This window comes from Rhagoletis zephyria, unplaced genomic scaffold (assembly GCF_001687245.7).
Source record: "Rhagoletis zephyria isolate East Lansing unplaced genomic scaffold, Rhagoletis_zephyria_1.1 Rzeph_scaffold_04259, whole genome shotgun sequence".
Lineage (NCBI taxonomy): Eukaryota > Metazoa > Arthropoda > Insecta > Diptera > Tephritidae > Rhagoletis > Rhagoletis zephyria.
In genome coordinates, this window is record NW_016161342.1 from 22,196 (window position 1) to 44,441 (window position 22,246).

Consider the following 22,246-nt stretch of genomic DNA (forward strand, 5'->3'; position numbering starts at 1 on the left):
ATTCTGAAAAAAGTCTGCAAGAAATTCTTCACATAGCAGCATTATTTTCATTTCTTCACCGATTTTCTTCCGAAATTTCGTAAAAGAATGGAAGTGTTCGTAATTTATTTTATTTTAGAAAATTCGGAAAAAAATCGGATGGGATCTTTCCGAATTCGTTAAAATTTCTTTACGATTCAGAATACTCTGAAAAAATGGTTTGCAGGGTTTATACATATGTAAAGAGTTGAAATGTTGATTACTCATTTTACTCGAAATGTTGATTAATCATAAAGCAACGTACTCAAATATTTTTGTTTTTGGTTAATCAAAAATCTTGATTACTCGAGTAACTGAACTTTTGAGTAATCATAATTTCCAATTAATCGAATAATTGAGTTATTTACTTTATGATTAATTAAAATTTTGAGTAATAAATTAATCGCACAGCCCTAATAATTGTAGTTGTTTTCTATTCGTTTCCGGATTCGGAAAATTGTACGAGACCGCACGGTCGGCAAAATTTACGTTTCTCTGCTGTCTGGGAAGGGAGTAGACAACAAATATGTAACGGTATGAATAACCTTTATATAACAACTGGCGCCACCTTTAACCATTGTGTGTCTCACCTTTAAGTTATCGGTGAAATTTTTATTCATTACCTTCTTTCCGAAATCCTTGCTGTACGTATGTAAATGCACAAAAAATCAGCCATGAGTGAACAATGCAAGAAGTCCTAGCGAAGAAGTTAATCTTCCTTGCATTCTCCTTGAATGATTTTGCCCTATACAATTGAAAACGAAAACATTTTTTTTTGCTTTCTTCGCGGTTTTACTATATACATATGTATGTACACTAGGCGACAATTTAAAGTACACAGCTTTTTCTAATATAATATTCACAAATATTTTCATGAAGAATTTTTTTCATTAATTACACTATGCGACAAAATCAAACTTGTTGGCTCGGTATTGACTAAAACCAAATGCAAGTGTTAGTTTTAGATGCCAATAATACCAAGTTAATGGCTTTTTCGTGTTTAGCTCAAATAAGAAAGATATCCTTAATTGAAACTTTGCACACAATTTATTGATTAAATAGGTTAGCTTCTTGAAAAATATTCTTAGAAAATACTCATATAAAGGTTTTTGATACGAGGAATCCATTTTTGAAGTTCGTTTATTATTGGCTTTGCGCTAGATGGCGCTGTAGGTCAATTGTATTAAATTTTCCCGAGTTCTTTATTAAAAAAATCAGACGTGAAGTGATTTTAAACGCGACAACTAATGTTTTGAATAAAAATTAATTAATTTATTGTATTTTGTTTTATTCCTTTGCCTACTTTTTCTTCAAACTTTGCTTTTTATTGTGAAGAATTTACAAAGTTATAGCTTGTATTTACGTCATCAGCTGTAGCCATTATCCAAAAATAATAATTATATTATAATATTTTCTTTCACAGTCAATCATTTTTTAATTAAAATAAAAAAGAAAATGATAAATTGCTGTTATCAAAAGCAGACTAAAATCTCCAGATCTGTCGAATGGCAAAATTACACTCTCAAGCGAGGGTAATAAAACAATTATGAAGATGATTTTAATAATCGAAATAAAAAGAAAAGAAAAGGGAAAATTTTAAAAAAGTAGACAAAATAATAAAAGGAAATGCAATAAATAGATTAATTACTGTTTTAAATATTGTTTCTGGTGTTTAAAACACATATTTGTAATACGAATAATGTAAATTTCATATCGCCACTGAATTTTTTTTTAATGGAGACCTCCAATTCTAGTATTTATTTGAAAAAAAAAACTCAATGAAATTTAATAAAATTTACCTATAGCGCCATCTAGCGCAGAGCTAATAAAAAACTATCTTCACAAATGATCTCCTAGTATCGAAAACCCCATATATGAGTGTTTTCTAAGAATATTTTTCAAGAATTTAGCCTAATTACTCAATAAATTGTGTGCCAGTATTCAATTAAGGATATATTCCTTATTTGAGCTAAACTCGAAAAAAGCCATAAACTATCGCTTGCATTTTGTTTTACTCAATACCGATTTGAGCTGTATATATATAGTTCATTCTATAATATAAAACACATAAATCAAAGTTTCAAACCTTATACAAAGTTCACAAAAATTCCAAAAATTGTCACCAAAATTTTCAACTTTTTATTCGGAATTTCTAATTTTAGTAGAACAATGTTCAAGTTTCAAGTCGTTAAAAAATTACCGTTGATTTTTTAGATTTTATTGTGGAGGATGTAGTGGATTTCTTCCATATAAATATAAATTATGTTTATTCGTTATATGGAAGCAAATGCGTAAAAAATTTAAAAAATCAACGATACTTTTTAGCGACTTGAAACCTCCATTTTGATTTACTAAAATTGAATGAGCTACAAAACTGCATATTTGAAATTCTGAATAAAAAGTTGGACATTTTGATGACAATTTTTTGAATTTTTGTGATCTTTATATTAAGTGTGAAACTTAATAATATTAATATATTTTATATTATAAAATGAACTATATTTTCATAAATAATTAATGCAAAAAATTGTTTTTGAAAATAATTGTGAATATTATATTAGAACAAGCTGTGCACCTTAAAAAGTCGGAATTTTAATGCCGCCACCCCTACCTCTATTTTTTATTTTAATATCAAAAAATATTTAGGAAGTGCTCACAGCGCTCAAAATTTTCCACAACAATGTTTTTAACGAATTTTACAAATTTTACACAAAGCCGGCAAATAGTTTGCATGAAGAAATTAAATCTGGTAACTTTTATTAAGGATTTACCTGATATACGGAATAAAAGGCACTTGTCTAAATAAAACACAATGACCACAACATAGCCATGTCGATTCTTTAACATTTTCATGTTTCTATTTTGTTGAACAAATGCTGTATTGAAAGTAAAAAGGTATTTTGATGAAGGCTTTAATTCAAAATTTGCAAAACCTATGTTCATATGTATGTACATATGTAAGTGTATATTTCAAGCACATGGAATGTACTTACATATGTATATTTCGTAGAAATCTTAAAAATACATATTTACTTTGCAAAAAATTACAATTCAAAATAAGCAACCGCAAATTAATTCTTGAAATTGGCTAACACGAATCGATGAGTGAACTTAAGCCACCGCCACCAGCGCTTCCGTTTGCTTGCTTGTAATAACTCCGCTCATTCAAATTGCCGTAATGATGATTTGTGGCCAGCAGTGGCTGTAGCTCCGTATGTGTTGTTGTTTGTGTGTTAAAGTTGGCGTTAAATGTTGGGGGTGTAGCACCGACTATGTTGTTGCTGGAAGGTGTAAGTGTATGCGGTGTGATCGAGTTTCGTACCGTTTGCTGTTGCGTTGTTTGTGGCAACGTTGGTGGTGGCGGTACAGGCAGCGTGCATGTTGTTGTTGTTGGTGGTTGTAAAACGCCACTATTACTATGGCTGTGCTGTTGGTAAAAATTCTGGTGAAGATTCGTTATCATTGGCATGGGGGGTGGATAGCTCGCCGCTGTGTGTCCCATGATTGTGGTCATAAAACCATTGGCCACGACAAAGTTTCTAAAAAAAAAAAAAAAAAAAAACGAATGAGTGGTTAGTTTGCTACTTTGGAAATAGCGGATATGTATTTAGACTAGATATATATATGCACATACATACATACATATGTATGTGTTACTTTAGGGCTAATTAGGCCTAAGTGTGCGCATAAATGTTGTTAAATTAATTTCGTGTTAATTTTATTGTTAACAATAATTTTTAAATATGACAGTTTTTACTTCCGTTTATTTTATGCTCCAGTAGTTAGTTGCTAGTGGTGTAAAAGTATACATGCATGATGTACAAACATATATGTATGTACATATGTATGTAGGTGCTGTGATGGGTGAATATCTAACAGCTGTGTTTTCAAAGTCGTGGCTGCCAGCCGAATCGAATCAGAATATTGGTATTTAAAAAAAAAACACCCCATTTTTTATAAGTATTTGAATCTCAGATAGTTACGTTATTCTTTTTAATTATTTGAGCATCGATTCTCTTTATAGCCAGACGTTGATCATTTATGCTGGAAATGCCTATTGAAGGAGCTTACTCTTTGACTTTAAATAGCAAAGGATCAGTTTTACCACAGAAGTTTTTAGTCAAGGATCTCATGAAAAAAATATTATCCAAAAAGTAAACAAAACTACTGTTTTTAAAATTTTTGCTTTAAATAAATTCCCCAAAGAGCCCCATTTGAAATTATTGAAACGAATATATGTAACATCAAAAGCAAAAAACATCAAAAGCACGAAAATTTGGTTAAGCATTACAGTGCACGCTTTCTTCCTTTGTAACTAGTAGTTTTTTTTTTTTTAAATTGGTCAAAAAAAATCATAATAAAGAAAGAAACCAATGTAGGTATTTAAAGCACAGAAAAAAAATGTTCTCTTTGACGTACGTCAAAGGTCAAGTAGAAGCGGGAACTTGTATGACTGTCCACTAATAGCTCGATTATATAGCTTAAGAAGTAATATGTTTAAAGACATTTTTATCAAAGTTGATAAATATGACATTTGACCAGTTTTGTTACACAAGTACTCCCACGACCACAGGCAAAAATATTGGCTACAATTTGTAATTTTGTTTGCCATATATACGTCTTATCGGTGTACTTGCACAACATTCGCATTCGCAAAAGCTCCGCCTTGATACGAATTGCGAATGCGAATGTTAAAATTAATGCGGAAGCTCCGCGGTTGCGAATGCGAATGCGAACATTCGCAGCAACCCTGATATGTACATGTGCATTAGATTGTACCACCTTACAAGCAGACAAAAAAAGTTCGCCACTCAGTCTAACGTATTTTTGCAAGGCAATTTCCAAGGTTTTTGTGGCCTAACCTAGGCTCGTCTTTTTACTTTTTCGGTAACTCCTACATTCGGCAATACATTTTTTTTAAATACGTCTACTGAAATAATCTGAACACATACTTCCTTAGCAAAAGTGTAATGATTTTTCTCTTCTTCTTCTTCATTATTGGCTGTAACCGCATAAGCGATAAGCGATTTTGTCCAACTGACGCCCATTGGAAATGCCAAGTAAGAGCAAGTTCTTCCCTACCTGGCCTTTCCAACGCAGAAGAGGCCTTCCTCTTCCTCTGTAGCCACCATCGTCACCCGCGTTGAATACTTTTAGAGCTGGAGACAGCTTGATGGATATTTGTATACTGGAACCTTGTACTACATACTACCATGTTTGGGGCCCCGGCGATCGGCATGGACATGGGCGAAGATGAGCGACATGTAGAATTTCGCTTTGATTCTGATTGTGGCTAGACGTTGGTCCATCACATCTCCAGCACCGGTTTTACGCTCCTTTACGGGACANGATAGGGAAGTACTAGAGCGGGGTGCTTGAGGTCAATGAACCTTGGAAAAAAGTGTCTCCTCAAGACGAGGACATCGATATGTAATACTTTAAGATCCGATCGAATTTGGCTTTGAATCGAAATACTTCTTTAGCAAAAGTTTAATGCTTTTTGGCGATCTTTAATTTACTGACATTAGGGTGGTACGTTAAGGTGGTAAAAACTACGACCTGATGGGTAAGTACTAGTACGGTGTACTTGAGGGCAATGAACTTTAGAACAAAAAAATTTTCTCCTCAAGACAAGAACATCGATATATAATACATACTATAAAATCCAACTGTAAAAGCCGAAGATATGGCGAAACATTTAAATAGGAAACCCCTATGTTCGATAAAAAAAATGGTTCGAAATTGCCTTGCAAAAATAATTTAGGGCCGGGAGTCGGTAACGTCGATAACGATGCTTAACCACAGATTAGTGTTAACCAGACATTGAGTATCCCGCCCTTAGACTCAGGGGTGTACGGCCAACTTCTTTTTGTATGCTTACTGCTTGAACTTACTATTAAGTTTTAATGTCACGGATAAGTAGGTTCAAGGTTCAAATGTCAGAAACTGAACAATACAGATAAAGGGTATTGAATATTTATTATAAGTCATCGGTCTACATTTTAAATATGGTTTTTCTAGTAATTATTTAAAATTTAAAAATCCATAATTTTATTAGAATGACAAAATTCTTATTCGACCATCCACCATACATTTTATTTGCTTACCGATATTGCTGATCGATTTGTGCCTTCTCGATGCGTTTATCCTTCGCCCGACGATTTTGAAACCAAATCTTTATCTGCGTTTCGGTAAGGCGCAATGTTTCAGCTAATTCAAAACGACGATTTCTCGAAATGTATTCGTTCCGATGAAATTCCACCTCTAGACGCAACGTCTGTTCTGTGCTAAAAGTAGTGCGTTGACGTCGTTGACGGCCTTCTTTTCGCCGGCGCCGAGCCACTGAAACAAAAGCGAAAAATAAAATAACATTTTTACAGTTCTGGCCAAAAGCAAAGGAATGATTCAATCGAAAAATTGGAATAAAAAAGTTAAGCTCTACTTATAACACTTGCTTGTTTACACAAAATTTCCCATTACATGTGTAACTGATATTAAAGGGGCATAGAAAAAAAGCCAATACTCGTATTAATAAAAAATACTAATGATTGTATGTGCAAATGCGTGCATCTACTTATGTATTAAAACCGTAAAACATCCCCTTTTTATTTATTTTCGTTTTTTTTTTATATACATGTTTATGTGGTTAGTTGTCGAAAGTGGACGCACCGGCTGCAGGATGCCTACAATGAAGATATTAAATGGAAATTAATCTCTCGTTTACGCAATCAAAACATATTTAAAAAATGATTTACTGTTTTCCGGCAGCAATAATATCCTTATGTATAGTGCTTCTCTATTGGCATTAAATAATTGTTTGGTGGCGAACTGTGCGTGTCGGCCAATGAAAATGATAAACAACTAATTAAGCCCTCAACCAGTCGAGCATGCCGCCGCAAATGCCTTACTCTCGTCGCTTTTACAAGCGCGTCGTCGCATTACATGTACTACATACATAGTTTAGCTGTAGTTGGAATGCGCCCACAATAATCATGTCTTTGCTTTCCCCCCTCCTTGGCTTGCCTGCACACGCTTGGTTGCCGCTCCTGCTGATCCGGGAATTTTCACACAATGCAAACAGCTGTGCTGCCGAGCTCATTGTTTACCCTGCCAGTGCATTATTACAGTTTATGCAATCTTTTTTTAATAAAAAAAAAATATACTAATATCTGCTCACAAGTGACTAATGACTAATTTTTGCGAATATATTTGAGTATAATTTTAGTTGGATAAAGTGTGACGGTGTGTAAATTTATTATACTTCTCTTTGGAGGCGCATTTGTTGAATGACAAAATTAGTTGCCAATTTTCAATTATTTTACACATTTAAATACAGTGTTATCTGGCTGGAGTGAACACCCGATTCTACGAACACCTCGAAAGAGTGAACATGAAAATTTTTCCATTGAGTACTCTATAGAGTGAACAATTTTGAGTCTTTGTAGAGTGAACAAAATTTAAAACCAATTCCTTCCAAATTCAAAACTGTAACGACAAATTTAATGACAAAAAGGTTAATCCCTTCGCCAGGCCGACCCCGTAAATCCCCGTATCAGGGATCTCAACTCGGAGATTCGGCAACTAGTGAACGTACATAAGCGGAAGAAGTGGGAAGACCATCTGAAGACCTGTCACTTCGCCTCTGGTGTGAGCAAGCCTTGGTCAACCGTGAGGTGATTGTCCACCGGGGAAACCGTCCAACAAAGGAGAGTCTTCTCGCCCGATAGCTCACCTTTCCCCGGTAGCGAAGACACTAGAGGCCCTTCTACTTCCGCACTACACAAATCACTGGACCCCAGCGAAGCATAAGCATGGGTTCCGTAAAGTGCACAGCACAACAACAGCACTTGACGCCATAAACTCCCAAATAATTCGTGGCCTTAACCGAAACCCCCCATGTGAGAGAACTATTCAAGTAACGCTACTAGAAAACAAACGGTGGACTGCGAAATACCTGAGTGGTCGTCAGTGATCTTTGGAGACAAATCGATCAAACCTAGGAAAATGAAGCAGCGAGTTCAACAGGGTGGTGCCCTTTCCCCACTACTGTTCAACTTTTACATTTCTAAGCTCCCTCAACCACCAGAGGTAGTCTCGATTGTCTCTTATGCTGACGTTTGCTCGATAATGGTTATTTCACCGAGCTTTCTCGCTTCGTCACTGCACGGAGCCTAACACTCTCCCCTACAAAATCCTCAGCAACGCTTTTCACCACTTCGACGAAAGAGGTCAGACTGCAACTGGGTATTCTCGTCGATGACGAGCCAATTCCGACGTTGAATAACCCGAAGATCCTCAGAGTAACCTTCAAAAGTCTGCTCTCTTTCTCGGCGCATACAACCGCAATTGTCAATAAAGTACAAAGCCGCAACAAGGTCCTCAAGTCGCTTGCCGGCAGCACGTGGGGCAAAGACAAAGAAACGTTGCTGGCAACGTACAAGGCAATTGGCCGCCCGGTTCTGAACTATGCAACGCCTGTGTCGCTATCGGGGACTAGTAGGACGCAGTGGATGAAACTGCAGACTTGCAAAACACGGCACTCAGACAGCGACAGGATGCCTTCTGATGTTGCCGAAACACCACCAGCGCAACGAGGCCAATATGCTCCCGATTAAGGAGCATAACACAATGCTCTGCAAGCAATTCCTAGTAGGGTGTCACCCGGGTGTTAGGTACCCGAACAGACATCTGCTTGCGGAAGAACCATCGCGACGGCACGTTAGAAGGCCGTCTGCCTCGGGAGACTCGAACCCCATAGCCCAACTTCGATCGGGCTACTGCAGCAGGTTGAACTCATACTTGAGCAGAATAAATGCTGATGTGCCAAATGAATTCCCCGCATTCGGAGAAAAGCCCCATGACTCGCAGCATCTCTTCACATGCCCACTAAACCCCACCCTGCTAACGCCTCTGGCCTTATGGACAGACCCCATCGAGGCTGCACGCTTCCTGGGTCTACCGCTAATAGAGCTTGACGACAACGATACAACATCCACCGGAAACATGTGTTGGCATTAGCTGAGGGAAAAGACGACATTTCCGAGTACTTCAAAATTTAACTTCAAACGACGTACTGCGCAATAAAATTGATTTTAAAGAACAAAAAAACTCAATCTGGATATAGTGAACAATCTGCATTTTATGAACTGGTCTTGCATTAATTAGTTCACTCGACCCAGATAGCACTGTATATGCACATTAGAGCGCACCACCTTACAAGAAAACAAAAAGAAAAGGTTCGTCGTACACGCCTAGGTTAGGCTAGGCGCAGAGCATGGAGCACAAGTAGGCTGGAAAAGCCCGTTGGCATGCAGGTTTCCAGGAATTAACCTTAATCTAACTGTCGTTTCACATCCACAGAAGAACTTAGGTTTACGCCTCTAAGCACTGGAAGGTTGAGATTTTCCAATTTTCTTTTCCACGTAAACAAGACTAGGGTTGTCTTGCTGGGACTGACAGCAAAACCTTACAAAGCGCACCATTCATCAATCTTATTCAGGACTCTATATGTCTTAGCACAAACCGTCCTGAGATATTTAGTTGATGACAGTGCACATCATACGCGTAAGCTAGGATGCGAACCAAGTCTTGCATTTCCGTTACTAAGGAACACCACAAGAGAGGCATCCTCTCCCCAACCTCTGCCATGGTACAAAGGCTAGCTTCATCTCTGACGGTCTACAATCATGATGTGATTCCACCCTATAATGTTTTCGTCCACACCTTGTCTTCTGGCCGCAGAGCACATAGAGTCAAAGGTAGGGTTGTCAAACGAACCCTCAAAATCAGCAAAGCCTCCCATTGTACGCACACCTGCTTCCAGCTCCATATTGATCGTTATTACAAGGTCAGGAAGGGCTGATTCACAGGACTTTCCGATTTGGTATGCATTTTGACTTTTGGGCATAAAGGACGTCAGGCTGATTGGGCTGAAGCTTTTTGCAAGCGCATGTGCATCCTTTCCTGATTTGGGAATTGAAACAACCCTTACTGTACGGTAGGGTGATAAGAACTGAGATCTGGTGGGCAAGTACTAGAACGGGGTACTTGAGATCAATGAATCTTTAGAACAAAACAATTTTCACTCGAGACAAAAATATCGATATATCATATTTTAATGTCCGACTCAAAAGTCAAACATTTTTTTCGTTATTGCCTTCAGAAATACTCGTACTTTGGACTCACAACGTACGGCGAACTTTTTTTTCCTGTACGGTCTAATGTTCATATGTACATACATGCAGGCATAAAAAGTTGTTACCCCCAATTAAAGTACTCATCACAGTTAAGTTTGTCCTGTTTTTAAGTTGCGCCAAGCTTATTTTGTAATTTGATCTGCTGCTCAGCGCAAAGTCAGCGTTTTTGCAGCAAATCCTGGATATGTTTTTTTGGTTTCCTTTTAATATCAGTTACAGTCTGTATTATTTTTTTAATGAGTTCTCTTAATCCGCTCTACGTTTAGGTTTATGTTTTTTCAATACTTAAAACCGCTGGTGGTGAGGCCCGCCTTCAAACATACTACTTACATGTGCATATACATACATATGTACATACTATGTAGGTATGCATAATTGTACGCTGAAAAAACTCATTCTACTAACCGGTTTTACCGCAAAGTGTAAGCGGAAAAACCGCATGCATTGCCATATTTAGTGTTCCTTTTTTTGCAATCCTTTTCCGATTCGATTTTTTCCTCTGCTTTTGTACACCTTCATACCTAGGAATTTTCTTAAGTTTGTTATGAAATTTGATATAGTTGCATTTTTTTAGTCGCCCATCGTTATACCTTAAGCATATTTTTTTCAAGTAATTATTTGTACTGATATGACTTTTTTGCACATCGCACCTGTGCCAAATTGCGTGTGAGAAATTTTCGCCTTTTTCAAAAAGACACATTTCCTGATTTGCAAACGATCACTTCCTTCAAATTATCCTTTTTGACTTTTTATTTTTTCTTATTTGACTAGAAATGTATCCGGCATTTCGCCTGGTTTCCTCAAAACCCGCTGTTTGGCTGAAACCGTTGCCAAAAGTTGTGATTAGTCAACAAAAGCGGATGCTCTCGCAGAAACCAGAAAGCATTAAGGTGGGTCTATTGTTTAGTACTATTTGTTTTGATAAGCAAAACAGTTCACTTGAGCCATTTCTGTCTTTCCAGTTGCCCCCTACGCCAGAAGCGTGTTGCCTGGCTGGGTGTAAAAATTGCGTTTGGGTTGAGTATGCGCATAAAATTGCGGATTTGATGTCTGGCTATGATGAAAGGGCAAGAGGAATTATCTTGAATAGAGTATCAGATCCGGTGTTGAGAAGTTTCTTAAAAGTCGAATTGAAAAGCATCCTTGAACAGCGAGAGGGCGAAAATATCGATAAATGAAGAGGTAAACACTTTTGTGGAAAAATGTATGTATGCACCAGGGTTGTTGCGAATATTATTCCGAAATAAAAGACCTTTCCGGATATTAATCAAATCTCTTATCCAAATTAAACAACAAGGACTTTTATTTCGGAATAATATTCGCAACAACCCTGGTATGTAGCATGATTAAATAATACAAGGTTGTGTTATCTGTGACAGCTGAAATTTGACACTCCTTTATCTAGATTTGTATTTTGGAAATAGGAAATAGGAAAAAGAATGTGATCGCCTTTTGCGAAAACGGTAGTAGAAAGGTACTAAAAAGTAAGCAAAGTATACAATTAGAAGTAAAATGTGTTATAGTAATTATATGTGAATTTGCAATATATTTGGTGTTTTAATGGAAATACTAAGCAATACGTAAAAATGTCCATTTTTAATTTAAGTAATTCGTCATTTCCTAAAATAAATCTAGTATACCGATAAATCTAGTATAGTCGGCCGCTGTGGTGTAGTGGTAAGCAGTGCGCGCTTTCACTCATCACCACCTGGGTTCAAGCCCTGGTCAAAGCAACATCGCAAAAAAAAATATAGAAAAAGGTTTTTTTCTTAACAGCGGTCGTCCCTCGGCAGGCAATGGCAAACCTCCGATTGTATTTCTGCCATGAAAAACAGCTTCTCATAAAAATACAATCGCCGTTCGGAGTCGGCGTAAAACTGTAGGTCCGTCCGCTTTGTGTGACAAATCAAGGCGCACGCCTCAAGCCGGAGGAGAAGCTCGGCCAAACACTAACAAATGTGTAAGCGCCAATCTATTATTATTATTATTATACTGACCGTTCAGCTATGCAAAAACGAAAAATGTAGATCAACTTTTTACGCTCATTTCAACCATGTCAAAATTATTTGGCGCAAGTAAAAAATAAAGACGTTTTAGAAGGTTAAATTTAAATTTTTGGATTTTTTTAAATATTAATATATATACATATATATATATATATAATATAAATAATATCATATTAATAATATAATATAAACTAGGTACATAACCGATTACAAAACTGATGACGTCACCATAAAGATAATTAATTTATCTTTCAGCTGCTGTATATAATTTATATGTTTTTTTTTAATATTTTCAAACCAAAACCACTGAAAAAACGAACAAATGTTATTTTTTCATGAAATAACCTTTTTCGAAAAAACTGTGTACTAATATACAAACTTGATAAAATTGACGTTGGGCTAAATAATTCTGAGATACGGGTCCGTCGTATGGAACCCAGAAACAATTATTATTCGCATTAAACAATTTGCCTTGGGATTCGACATTAAATCTCCCACCGTATAAAAGCCGCTCGAAGCTCACATATTTGCCACCGCTTCACAGCCGTAGAGAGATGCTCGGGGTTTTGTTCATGATTAAGTTCTTGAACGGGATGGTCAGTAGTCTCTTTCTACTGAACTAGATCACGTTTTGTATTCCTCCAAGACCCTCTAGACATTGCAAGCCCCGTTAAGCTAAGTATTTGTAGAGAAAATTTTGAAATGCATGATGCTTTTCGTAGCTTATACCAGGACTTTAATAAGCATTCCAACTATTTTGACACCTCCGACTCACTTTTGATCATTAAGAAAACTTTACTTGAGATTTTGAATAAATAACAAGTAAACCCTTACCCGTTTTTGTCGGAAAATGTAACAACTCGTGTGATTTGCTCGTATGTATATAGGAAACTGCTCTAACGGTTTTGATGGGATTTTTTATTTAGATAATGTGGATGTGCACACTTTCCTAGTTATCAGGCTATCAGGTTAGTTGACAACAGTCGTTGCTTGAGCTGATCTACTTCTTCGCCAGATTGCCAGGCCACTTGCTCAATTTGGTGAATACCACTATTATTTTTCTGTGGTGTATTTTACTGTTGTAAACTGAATAAAAAAATTACCACATAACCAGATAACCACACTGGTGTGAAAAAACACAAATATTTGCATTTTAAGATTATTTAGTTAGGTGTTATCTCCGAAAATATTCGCAAAACGTTGACACCTATTAAAAATTAGTTAAAAACTAAATAAAGCATCATAATATGGGTATCCATCAAATATTTTTGAATACACTTGCCACCTATTATCCATCGTGTATTTCTTGAATTTTTTGTTTAAAAATTTAAAATACAATATTACTCTTTATGGGTACTAAAATAAAGCTCGTAAACAATGCTTTGCTTACATAGCAAGTGTTACCCCTTAAGGTATTAGTGTAGGATTGCCACTTACTTTCGATTCTACAGAATTTAACTGAAATAACTTTATAGGGATATCAAATGAAAGGCATTTGTGAGAACTTTAATCCAGAAATGTTTTCCTTGAGGAGTTGCCATGTTTTTGAATGCCAATAATAATAATAATAATAATAATAATAATAATAATGTACATATGGGTATGTCCAATCTGGCGGTACGTGACGATCATATGACAAAATGTTAAAAAAAAAAAATTGAAAAAGGTTTTTCTAGTTTTGCGTAGCAATCAAATGGCCCCTTATTCAGTAAAAAATATACAACTGTTGGCAGTGACGATTTAAAGTTATTAGTAAACATACGCGCTGGTGTGACGTTACAAAAAACAGAAGTGGATTTTGACTTGGGTTACAAAATTGCAAAACAAAGCTAATTGGGCTAGACTATTTCTATAAACGTTTTTGTAGTAATATTGGAAATGTTTAAGGTTCATTTTATTTTTAATCAGCTGAATTATCTGACAGGGGCGTTACCTGGCGTAACGTTTTTAAAATTTCCATTGTAAAAGTTGTGTTAATATGGTTCTTGAAAGAATTTTTAACTGGAAGAAAACATGTATTTTATGTCGAACGTACTTTTTATTTTGACATCAGCGCCACCAGCGGTTGCATTTTTTGCACATCTATTATATTATTACATTTCAACTAAACATGCCAAATGTGAAACAAATCAAGAGCATAAATGCGGTTTTTCAAAATATCTCGACCCCGGCGCCACCTAACGAGACCATTACGTCGCTGGAATAATGAAATAGTGTAACATGAAAAGTATAGTTTTGAGAAAAACGAATTGGAAGTTTTTATAAACCATTACAAACCATACGAATACAATTTCAGTTTTCGGGAATAAATTAGTGAGCCAAAGAGATATTTAAGAAAACTAAAGATTTTTCTAATAGATTAAAGGATTGTCTATCCAATGGTGCAATTATCGAATAATAGTGTATGTGGCATTTACACTGTTTCTTTATTCGTGCGACGATTAGTTAGATTTAGGACTCTTAATTTTTTTACGCGGTAGAATTTTCGCTGGAATCACCCATATATGTATACTCAAAATATGGCCTACATATTTCTTAATATGGTTGCCACCTAATTTTTAATGTCAGCATTTTTTTGTTTATTAGATTCAAAAAGTAAAAAACTTTGTTAAGGTTTGTTTCCCAAATTTTCTTTTTCTAGAATTCTGAGGTATTGAGTTGGCTAAAATATTGACGATCATTTTATTAATTAACATTGTTTTTTCATAATTTCAATTCGTCTGGAAATTTTTTTATGTGTAACATGCATAACTTTGGACCACGTTTACCGATTTCTATAATTTTTTTGAGGTGGTACCTCAAAGGTGGTCCCCTACTAATTTGGGTAAGATCCGATGATTGGATCATGTAGAAATTAACGTGATTCCAACATTTGTATGTGCCAAATGAAGTCGGTTTTGTTTTTTGCTTAAAAACTATTGGTTTTATTTCACCGTGCGACAGTAAATTGTACACACAGAAAATTGCACTGTTTTTTTTTTAATAATTTTTTTAAATAAAATAAAATTTGAAAGTCAAAAGTTAAAAAAAAAATTCGTGACGTCAGAGAGAAAAACTAAAAACGCAGTTTTACTATAGTTGGCCTACAGTTCCGTGAGTATATTGATTGCTTCATGTGTTCCGATTTTTTTTTTTGTTTTTGTCGCACGGTGTTTTCATTTGGTTTTACCGAATACTGGATACTTCTTAGTCTAAAATATTAACGCATTGATAATATTTTTTTATCGAGATACACAAACACTTTCAGAGATATTCAGTAAGAAAATTTCAGTTTGTATGGGAGGTGCCACACCCCCTTTTCTGATAGCCCTAAATTTCTTCCATGAGTATGAAATTGATTTTATATACATACATACATAAGTATTTCGATACCAATTTCCAGTACAGTTCTATAAACACCTCCAGAGGTAGGCAACATAAAAAAAATCAATTTGTTTGGGAGTTCCCACGCCCACTTTTCCAATATTATTATTTTTTTCTCGATGAGTATTGAATTTATTTCATATACATACACACTAGGGCGGGTCGAAAATCTAATTTTTCTCAAATCCCTTGGTAATAGTGAAAATATATTGTATCATGAAGTCAACAACAAGCCTGCGAAATATTAGTCTTCCATTTTAATTGTAAGAGCCCGCGCATCGACCGCCAAGTGACCCACAGCACACTAGTCGAATAAGACCAATTCTTGTTAAAAATTCTGGGTTTAGCCAAAAATTTTGGTGCATATTATTAGATAATGAATCCTTTAACGCAAAAGATAAAGGCAAGTATCATTTCGCGCAGCCCTTTATCTTATCGTTAATCTCAAACTCATCTATTTTCAGGAAAATTTTAATTGTTCTCTTGATAATTGCACTGGCCTATAGTCAAAAGATGTATAGAACAACATTAATATTGCTGGCGTGCATTTAGATCGCTAGTTCCAAATATTCTAATCTCTTTTTAATATTGGCTATAGTTTGCGAATTTTTGCAAATTTAGGAACAATTTCGGTAGCTCTAATAGAATAGCCATTATTTTCCATCATCGTGGAAAAATTTTGTTTATGCAAATGAGTATGGAAACATTGAACAGGCACAACTTCTAGAAACACTAATTAGTTTACTTATGTTTATGCATACAATTTAAAAATTGCAAATATAGCAAAATGACAAAAAAATTTTGTTTACAATTTTTTTATTTTAAAATAATTAGTTTATAATCTATTATATTTTCATCATATTATTATCATAAATCAGTAACAGTAAGTCTCGCCTTCAATTTGATAATTATTACGTACCGATCGAGTAACATTTACCAAAGTTATATCGAAAAAAATTAAGTGGATTTCCAGTTTTTTCCTAAAAAAATCTCTCTTCAATTGTATAAATAACCTTTAAATAAAAGAACCGGATTACAGAAAACTGTGCCAGCGAGTGACTTTTTTCGTTAAAGCTGAATGCAAAGCAATATCGTCCAATTGGAGAGTCCTCAAAAGGATTTCCCAGGATATGTTAAAGACTATTGCGTCTACCTACAGACACTTTTTCACATAATGGAATTAGCTAAAATATTTATGTATATCTAAACACTTATTGCACGTCCCCTACTTTCATATGACGGCAAATTTAGAAACCGCGAAAAATGTGCTTCTGCGGCGACTAATGAAACCATTCCGCACCAGTTTTCAAGACTGGAAAAATGGACTCAAAATGGGCGTTTCTCACCCTAATTGTAATGTATGTAAATACTTATATGCTTGAAACTACTATTAACTTGTCAAACGATTCCTATTCTTTGACAACACATTGGGCCTTATGCATAAAAAGTGAGCTTAAGCTCAGACTCAATTTTTGCACTGAAAGGGTGAGCTCAAGCTCAAGAATTTGTACTGAAAAACGAGTCGGAGCTTAAGCTCACTTTTTATGCATTAGGCCCATTCATTCACCACGATCTTGAAAACTGACCAAATCGGCGAGACCAAGTCCATGGTCATTTTAATTTATATAAATATCCGAAAATATTAAAACGTTTGAAATAAATCTCGTCTCACTTTTTTGTATTTTTCACTTGTTTGCTGAAGTAATGAAGAATTGAAAATTCATAAGGGAAAATTATAGTTTTTGTAAGTTTTATCTTATTATCGTAAAAACGTATAGACTTATTGAAAAATGATAAATGAACGTGAGGTACTAAATTTAATAGCCCTTAATTTGATATATCGTTCTGCTCATAACAATAACGCATTCCATAGATATTTCAATCCAAAGTTTCATTTTCAACATTTATACACTTTGATTCAATTGCGCGGGCTAAAGATAAGTTTTAAATTAATCTTTCTTGGCCAATAACAATTGGCTTAGACCTAAGACATCATAATATTACTATTACAATGCGGTCAAATGACTTTTATTTTCCCCCATACAAATTCGACCCAGACTAATACACACATATCTCCATACTAAGTATCAATACCATACCACAAATATTTGAAGAGATAGTGAATATAAAAATTTTAGTTAGTGTGGGAGAAATATTTATGTAGTATGAAAATTTCGATTTTCGATTTCGAAATTATTTTCAGCTTATGACCATCCCGGGGAAGGCTGCAGTAAGTGTGCCAAGCGGTTTAGGGCGCAACTGTGAACATACAGTATCGGTCAAATCAATAGCAACCCCATTTCAAAGTGATATTGTTTGTCACTTATGTTTTTATTTATTCTGAGGAATTTTTAATTAAAATACAGGTCATTCTCTAACAAAACATTAGTTTAAAACTTTTTGGAAAACAAAGAATTTAAAAAAACTTTCATCCAAATTTTAAACTTTATTCTCAGAAATATGAGATCTTTTTTGAGTATACAGTTTTATAGCCCATCCAATTTTGGTATAATAATGTGCATTTTCAAGTGGCTAAAAATTGCCATTGATTTTTTAGAANCTTTCATCCAAATTTTAAACTTTATTCTCAGAAATATGAGATCTTTTTTGAGTATACAGTTTTATAGCCCATCCAATTTTGGTTTAATAATGTGCATTTTCAAGTGGCTAAAAATTGCCATTGATTTTTTAGAATTTTCTTTTGACAAAGGTGTTGTGGTTTATTTCCATATAAATGTTCGTTATTTATTCGTTAACTCAACTGGGAGTCGGTCAGAATAAAAAGTCCTTTTCTTGTAGGGTAATTTCTAGCACATTTAAAATTACAAAAAAGTCCTTCATATATTTGTATTAGCTGTAAGCAGCTCGATAAATCGATAAACATATTTTTTTTTCTGAAAATTTCTCCAAAAAGTAGGATTTTAATTTTCCGTTAAAAAAATCGCACCACTTAGTAAATTTGATTCAGCTAAGGAATATTAAGCAGAAAATTTTTCTCCCTAAAAATTTACGTAAAGAATGTCACCCTAAAAACTCCCCTGTTTATGAACTTTCCCCCTAACACTGTTCGAAAGTTACAGTATCTACAAACTGCCAAATGTTTGTTACGCCTCACTGTAAAAACGGCTTTTTATAGTCAAACTCGGTGCTCATTGCCATGCTTTGGTACTAAAAATATTAATCAAGTTAAAAATTAAGATATAGCTCCATACCCAACTCGAATCTTCATGCAGTCTCGGTTATACATATATGCAACGTAAATACATACGTATGTTATACGTACACTAAAATTTTATTTAATTTAATTTGGTATTTTCTTTTTCTTTTCAGAAATGCGACCTGCCTGTCGCCAACTTTACAATCGAGGCCTTTTAATACAATCCACTAAAACGTTTCTTAATAATCTTCTTCGTATGTATGGTGATAGCGACATTGAGGTAAGATACATACTTTTGTGACTTTGTGATTGAAAACGTTCAAAAGCAAATATTTTCGAATACATTTACATATAGTTTTGGTTCAGAATAAATATGCAATTAATGCACACTGTGATATAATACATTTTTCGTCCACAGATACCACCCGAGCCCACAACATGTTGCATGTCCGGCTGTGCGAATTGTGTTTGGATCGAATATGCAGAGACATTGTCAAAACTTTTCGCAGGTAACGACGAAAAGGCAAGACAAATAATTTTGAGTAAAATAACCGATCCAAATCTAAAAATGTTTTTAAGTTTGGAATTAAGAAATATTGGGCAAAAGAAAGTCGATGAAAAGAAGGATACTACAGAATCACACAAGGATCAACAGCCACAATAGCGCAAAAATAAATAGAAAATAGTAAAATTTGAACAAAATATATGTATGTATATATGTATATTTGCCTCCCCCCTAACCCTAAGCTTAAGTAGAATGGTATTTTTTTCCATGTTCAGTAGCTAATAAAATAGCAAAGTTTAATAATGAAATATAAAGAAAACTTTTTATGCGGTTTTGTTTGCTTGATACTAAATCGTGGTAGAGTACTAAATTTGCCATTCTCTGAAAGGCGTAAATTGGAAAGAAAAGTCGAAAGACCGAGTTAAAAAGCCGTATTGTTCTCTTTATTCTTGCAAGAAAATGCTAGACAAGAGGTGTAGTATACTTACGGTGACCAGATTACTGCGGCCAAAAATCGGGACATTTCTAAAGCATCGAATCCAAACATTAAATTTTGTTTTTAGCATAAAAAGGCTTAATACAGTTTTATTTAAAACAAAACAAAGAGAAAAAAATTTAAAAATGTTTCATATATTTTTTATAAAACTATAACTTACTATCTAAAAGAAAAACTTGAAAATCAAAATTTGTAGAACATTTATAAAAATTCGACGAATTTGAATAAATATTCATCACAATTTGAAATATTTTAATCAGATTTTCTAGAATTGTTTTGAGTATGAAGTTTTGTAGCCCATTTACATAATTATATGTAGTACATATAATAAAGTGCAAGTTGGAAGAAGCTTGGACTTATCATTGATTTTTGGCAATTTTTTGCTCGCTCATTTTCTTCCATACACAGTATGTTTAAAAATTTTTTTGTATCGAGAAACGTGCGGCCAAAATGCACTTCCACCGTTCCTTACCTTTCTGCGGTACATCTAAAGGCTAAGCTTAGCCGGCAAGGTCTTAGAACTCTAACTGGCTACCTGACAGGACACTGAAAGTTAAGGTACAATTTGAATAAAATATTTGTGTTGAAAAATCACTAAACCATATTTCACGGCAATTACAGTACAACATTTTATTTAAAATTATTCATTTATCACACACAGGCTTTTTTAAGATAATTAAAAAGAAAATTACGAATTCCATCCAATTTTCAAAGACATTTTTCACTACCTTAAACCAAAAAGTTATCATTAATAAATACAAACAAACGACTAATCTTAGCATTATTGAGTAGACTATCTATGAATTTACTTACGGAAAGCCGTAAAACCGGCAGTGAAATGTGGTTCACTTGGAAATCCAAATGGAATATTTGGCATCGCCGTCCTTGTGTCATAACAGGCNTGGCAATTTTTTGCTCGCTCATTTTCTTCCATACACAGTATGTTTAAAAATTTTTTTGTATCGAGAAACGTGCGGCCAAAATGCACTTCCACCGTTCCTTACCTTTCTGCGGTACATCTAAAGGCTAAGCTTAGCCGGCAAGGTCTTAGAACTCTAACTGGCTACCTGACAGGACACTGAAAGTTAAGGTACAATTTGAATAAAATATTTGTGTTGAAAAATCACTAAACGATATTTCACGGCAATTGCAGTACAATATTTTATTTAAAATTATTCATTTATCACACACAGGCTTTTTTAAGATAATTAAAAAGAAAATTACGAATTCCATCCAATTTTCAAAGACATTTTTCACTACCTTAAACCAAAAAGTTATCATTAATAAATACAAACAAACGACTAATCTTAGCATTATTGAGTAGACTATCTATGAATTTACTTACGGAAAGCCGTAAAACCGGCAGTGAAATGTGGTTCACTTGGAAATCCAAATGGAATATTTGGCATCGCCGTCCTTGTGTCATAACAGGCTTTATTATAGTCATGAACACTGTAGGGGTCATACGCAGAACAGCCATGCGATAATCTAAAGTAATAAGAATTTCAAACTTTAGATGATTCGATTACATTAAAACCTCAGCGATTAGATAAAATTGCTGAAATTGCTAAAATTTATAGCTCAGAATCAATTATTGAAGATTTCCATTACTTGGACGCATTTTTATTTAATTTGTTTGTCAAGTCATGCGCGTCACAAAAAAAAAAAAATAAAAATAAAAACGCACCTCTCATCGTTAATAGAGATTTCCGGCGATGACATACTACCATCATCGCTTTGATAAGTGGTATCACAGATTGTTGCACTCAACTCAGTGACAAAATTTTTATCACTTTCACGTGCGTCGTGATTATGCGTCGAGTTTTTGGCACTGGCATTATTATCCGATACAGTTTCATTGGTTTCAAGATGACCGTAAAGACGTTCGAAAAATTGACGCGGCGATGATGGACGGTTATGTGGTGTTTTACCACTTGTCGCCACATCTGTCATCGCGTTATTTTTAGTAAGTATTACGAAGTTGACGGCTAGGACGATAAACACGGCTGATTTTGATTAATCGGAAGCATTAACTATTTGAATATGGATTAGCCACTTAACCGCCGACCGACGTATAATGCAACAACCGGTCTATTAGAGGTTCTCAAACTGAATGAACTGATGGGAAAGAACGTTTAAGCACTTCGGTTTTCAAACTGCAAACTATTTGTGACTTGCCCGTATCCTCAGGACTTTTACTTCCGCTGCCTGCGCCTATTGCGGCAAATAAAAAAAAAACGTTAATGAGTGAAGTGCTTTTTACACAAAAGAGCTCAGCAGCGGCGACCAGTGCAGTGCTAAGCGTACAGGTTCTGTTTGTATTGGTTTCATTGCAAACTGGTACACCTACATATCCATATCCATACATAGGCATGTATGGATGTGGCTGGACGCCGCTGTCGCTTTGAATTTACGCACACGCTTTCGTCTTCACTACAATCAAAGTTCGACAAAATTTTAATCATCTGCGAAGTTTCGAATTACTTGCAACGTTAAATTAAAATT

At 34.9% G+C, this 22,246-nt stretch overlaps 2 protein-coding genes across 2 annotated transcripts; one reads left to right on the forward strand and one right to left on the reverse strand.

Moving 5' to 3' along the window:
* Positions 1–3,106: 3,106 nt before the first annotated feature.
* Positions 3,107–22,000, reverse strand: ro (transcription factor rough). Its single transcript, XM_017625794.1, has 4 exons — positions 21,429–22,000; positions 21,087–21,229; positions 6,126–6,360; positions 3,107–3,557 (listed from the first exon to the last, which is right to left on the reverse strand). The coding sequence occupies exons 1-4, from the start codon at positions 21,692–21,694 to the stop codon at positions 3,107–3,109; spliced, it is 1,095 nt and encodes a 364-aa protein (XP_017481283.1). The 5' UTR covers positions 21,695–22,000.
* On the forward strand, positions 10,346–19,775 carry LOC108370469 (oxidoreductase-like domain-containing protein 1). Its single transcript, XM_017625796.1, has 4 exons — positions 10,346–11,104; positions 11,177–11,396; positions 18,914–19,020; positions 19,159–19,775. The coding sequence occupies exons 3-4, from the start codon at positions 18,916–18,918 to the stop codon at positions 19,402–19,404; spliced, it is 351 nt and encodes a 116-aa protein (XP_017481285.1). The 5' UTR covers positions 10,346–11,104; positions 11,177–11,396; positions 18,914–18,915; the 3' UTR covers positions 19,405–19,775.
* Positions 22,001–22,246: the final 246 nt, after the last annotated feature.

Coding starts and splice junctions, on each gene's coding strand:
- LOC108370469 (XM_017625796.1), top strand. CDS start 18,916: ATGCGACCTGCCTGTCGCCAACTTTACAATCGAGGCCTTTTAATACAA. Junction 19,021..19,158: donor ATGGTGATAGCGACATTGAG/GTAAGATACATA, acceptor TTTCGTCCACAG/ATACCACCCGAGCCCACAAC.
- ro (XM_017625794.1), bottom strand. CDS start 21,694: ATGACAGATGTGGCGACAAGTGGTAAAACACCACATAACCGTCCATCA. Junction 21,230..21,428: donor ATCTCTATTAACGATGAGAG/GTGCGTTTTTAT, acceptor TTATTACTTTAG/ATTATCGCATGGCTGTTCTG. Junction 6,361..21,086: donor TGCCGGTTTTACGGCTTTCC/GTAAGTAAATTC, acceptor CTTTTGTTTCAG/TGGCTCGGCGCCGGCGAAAA.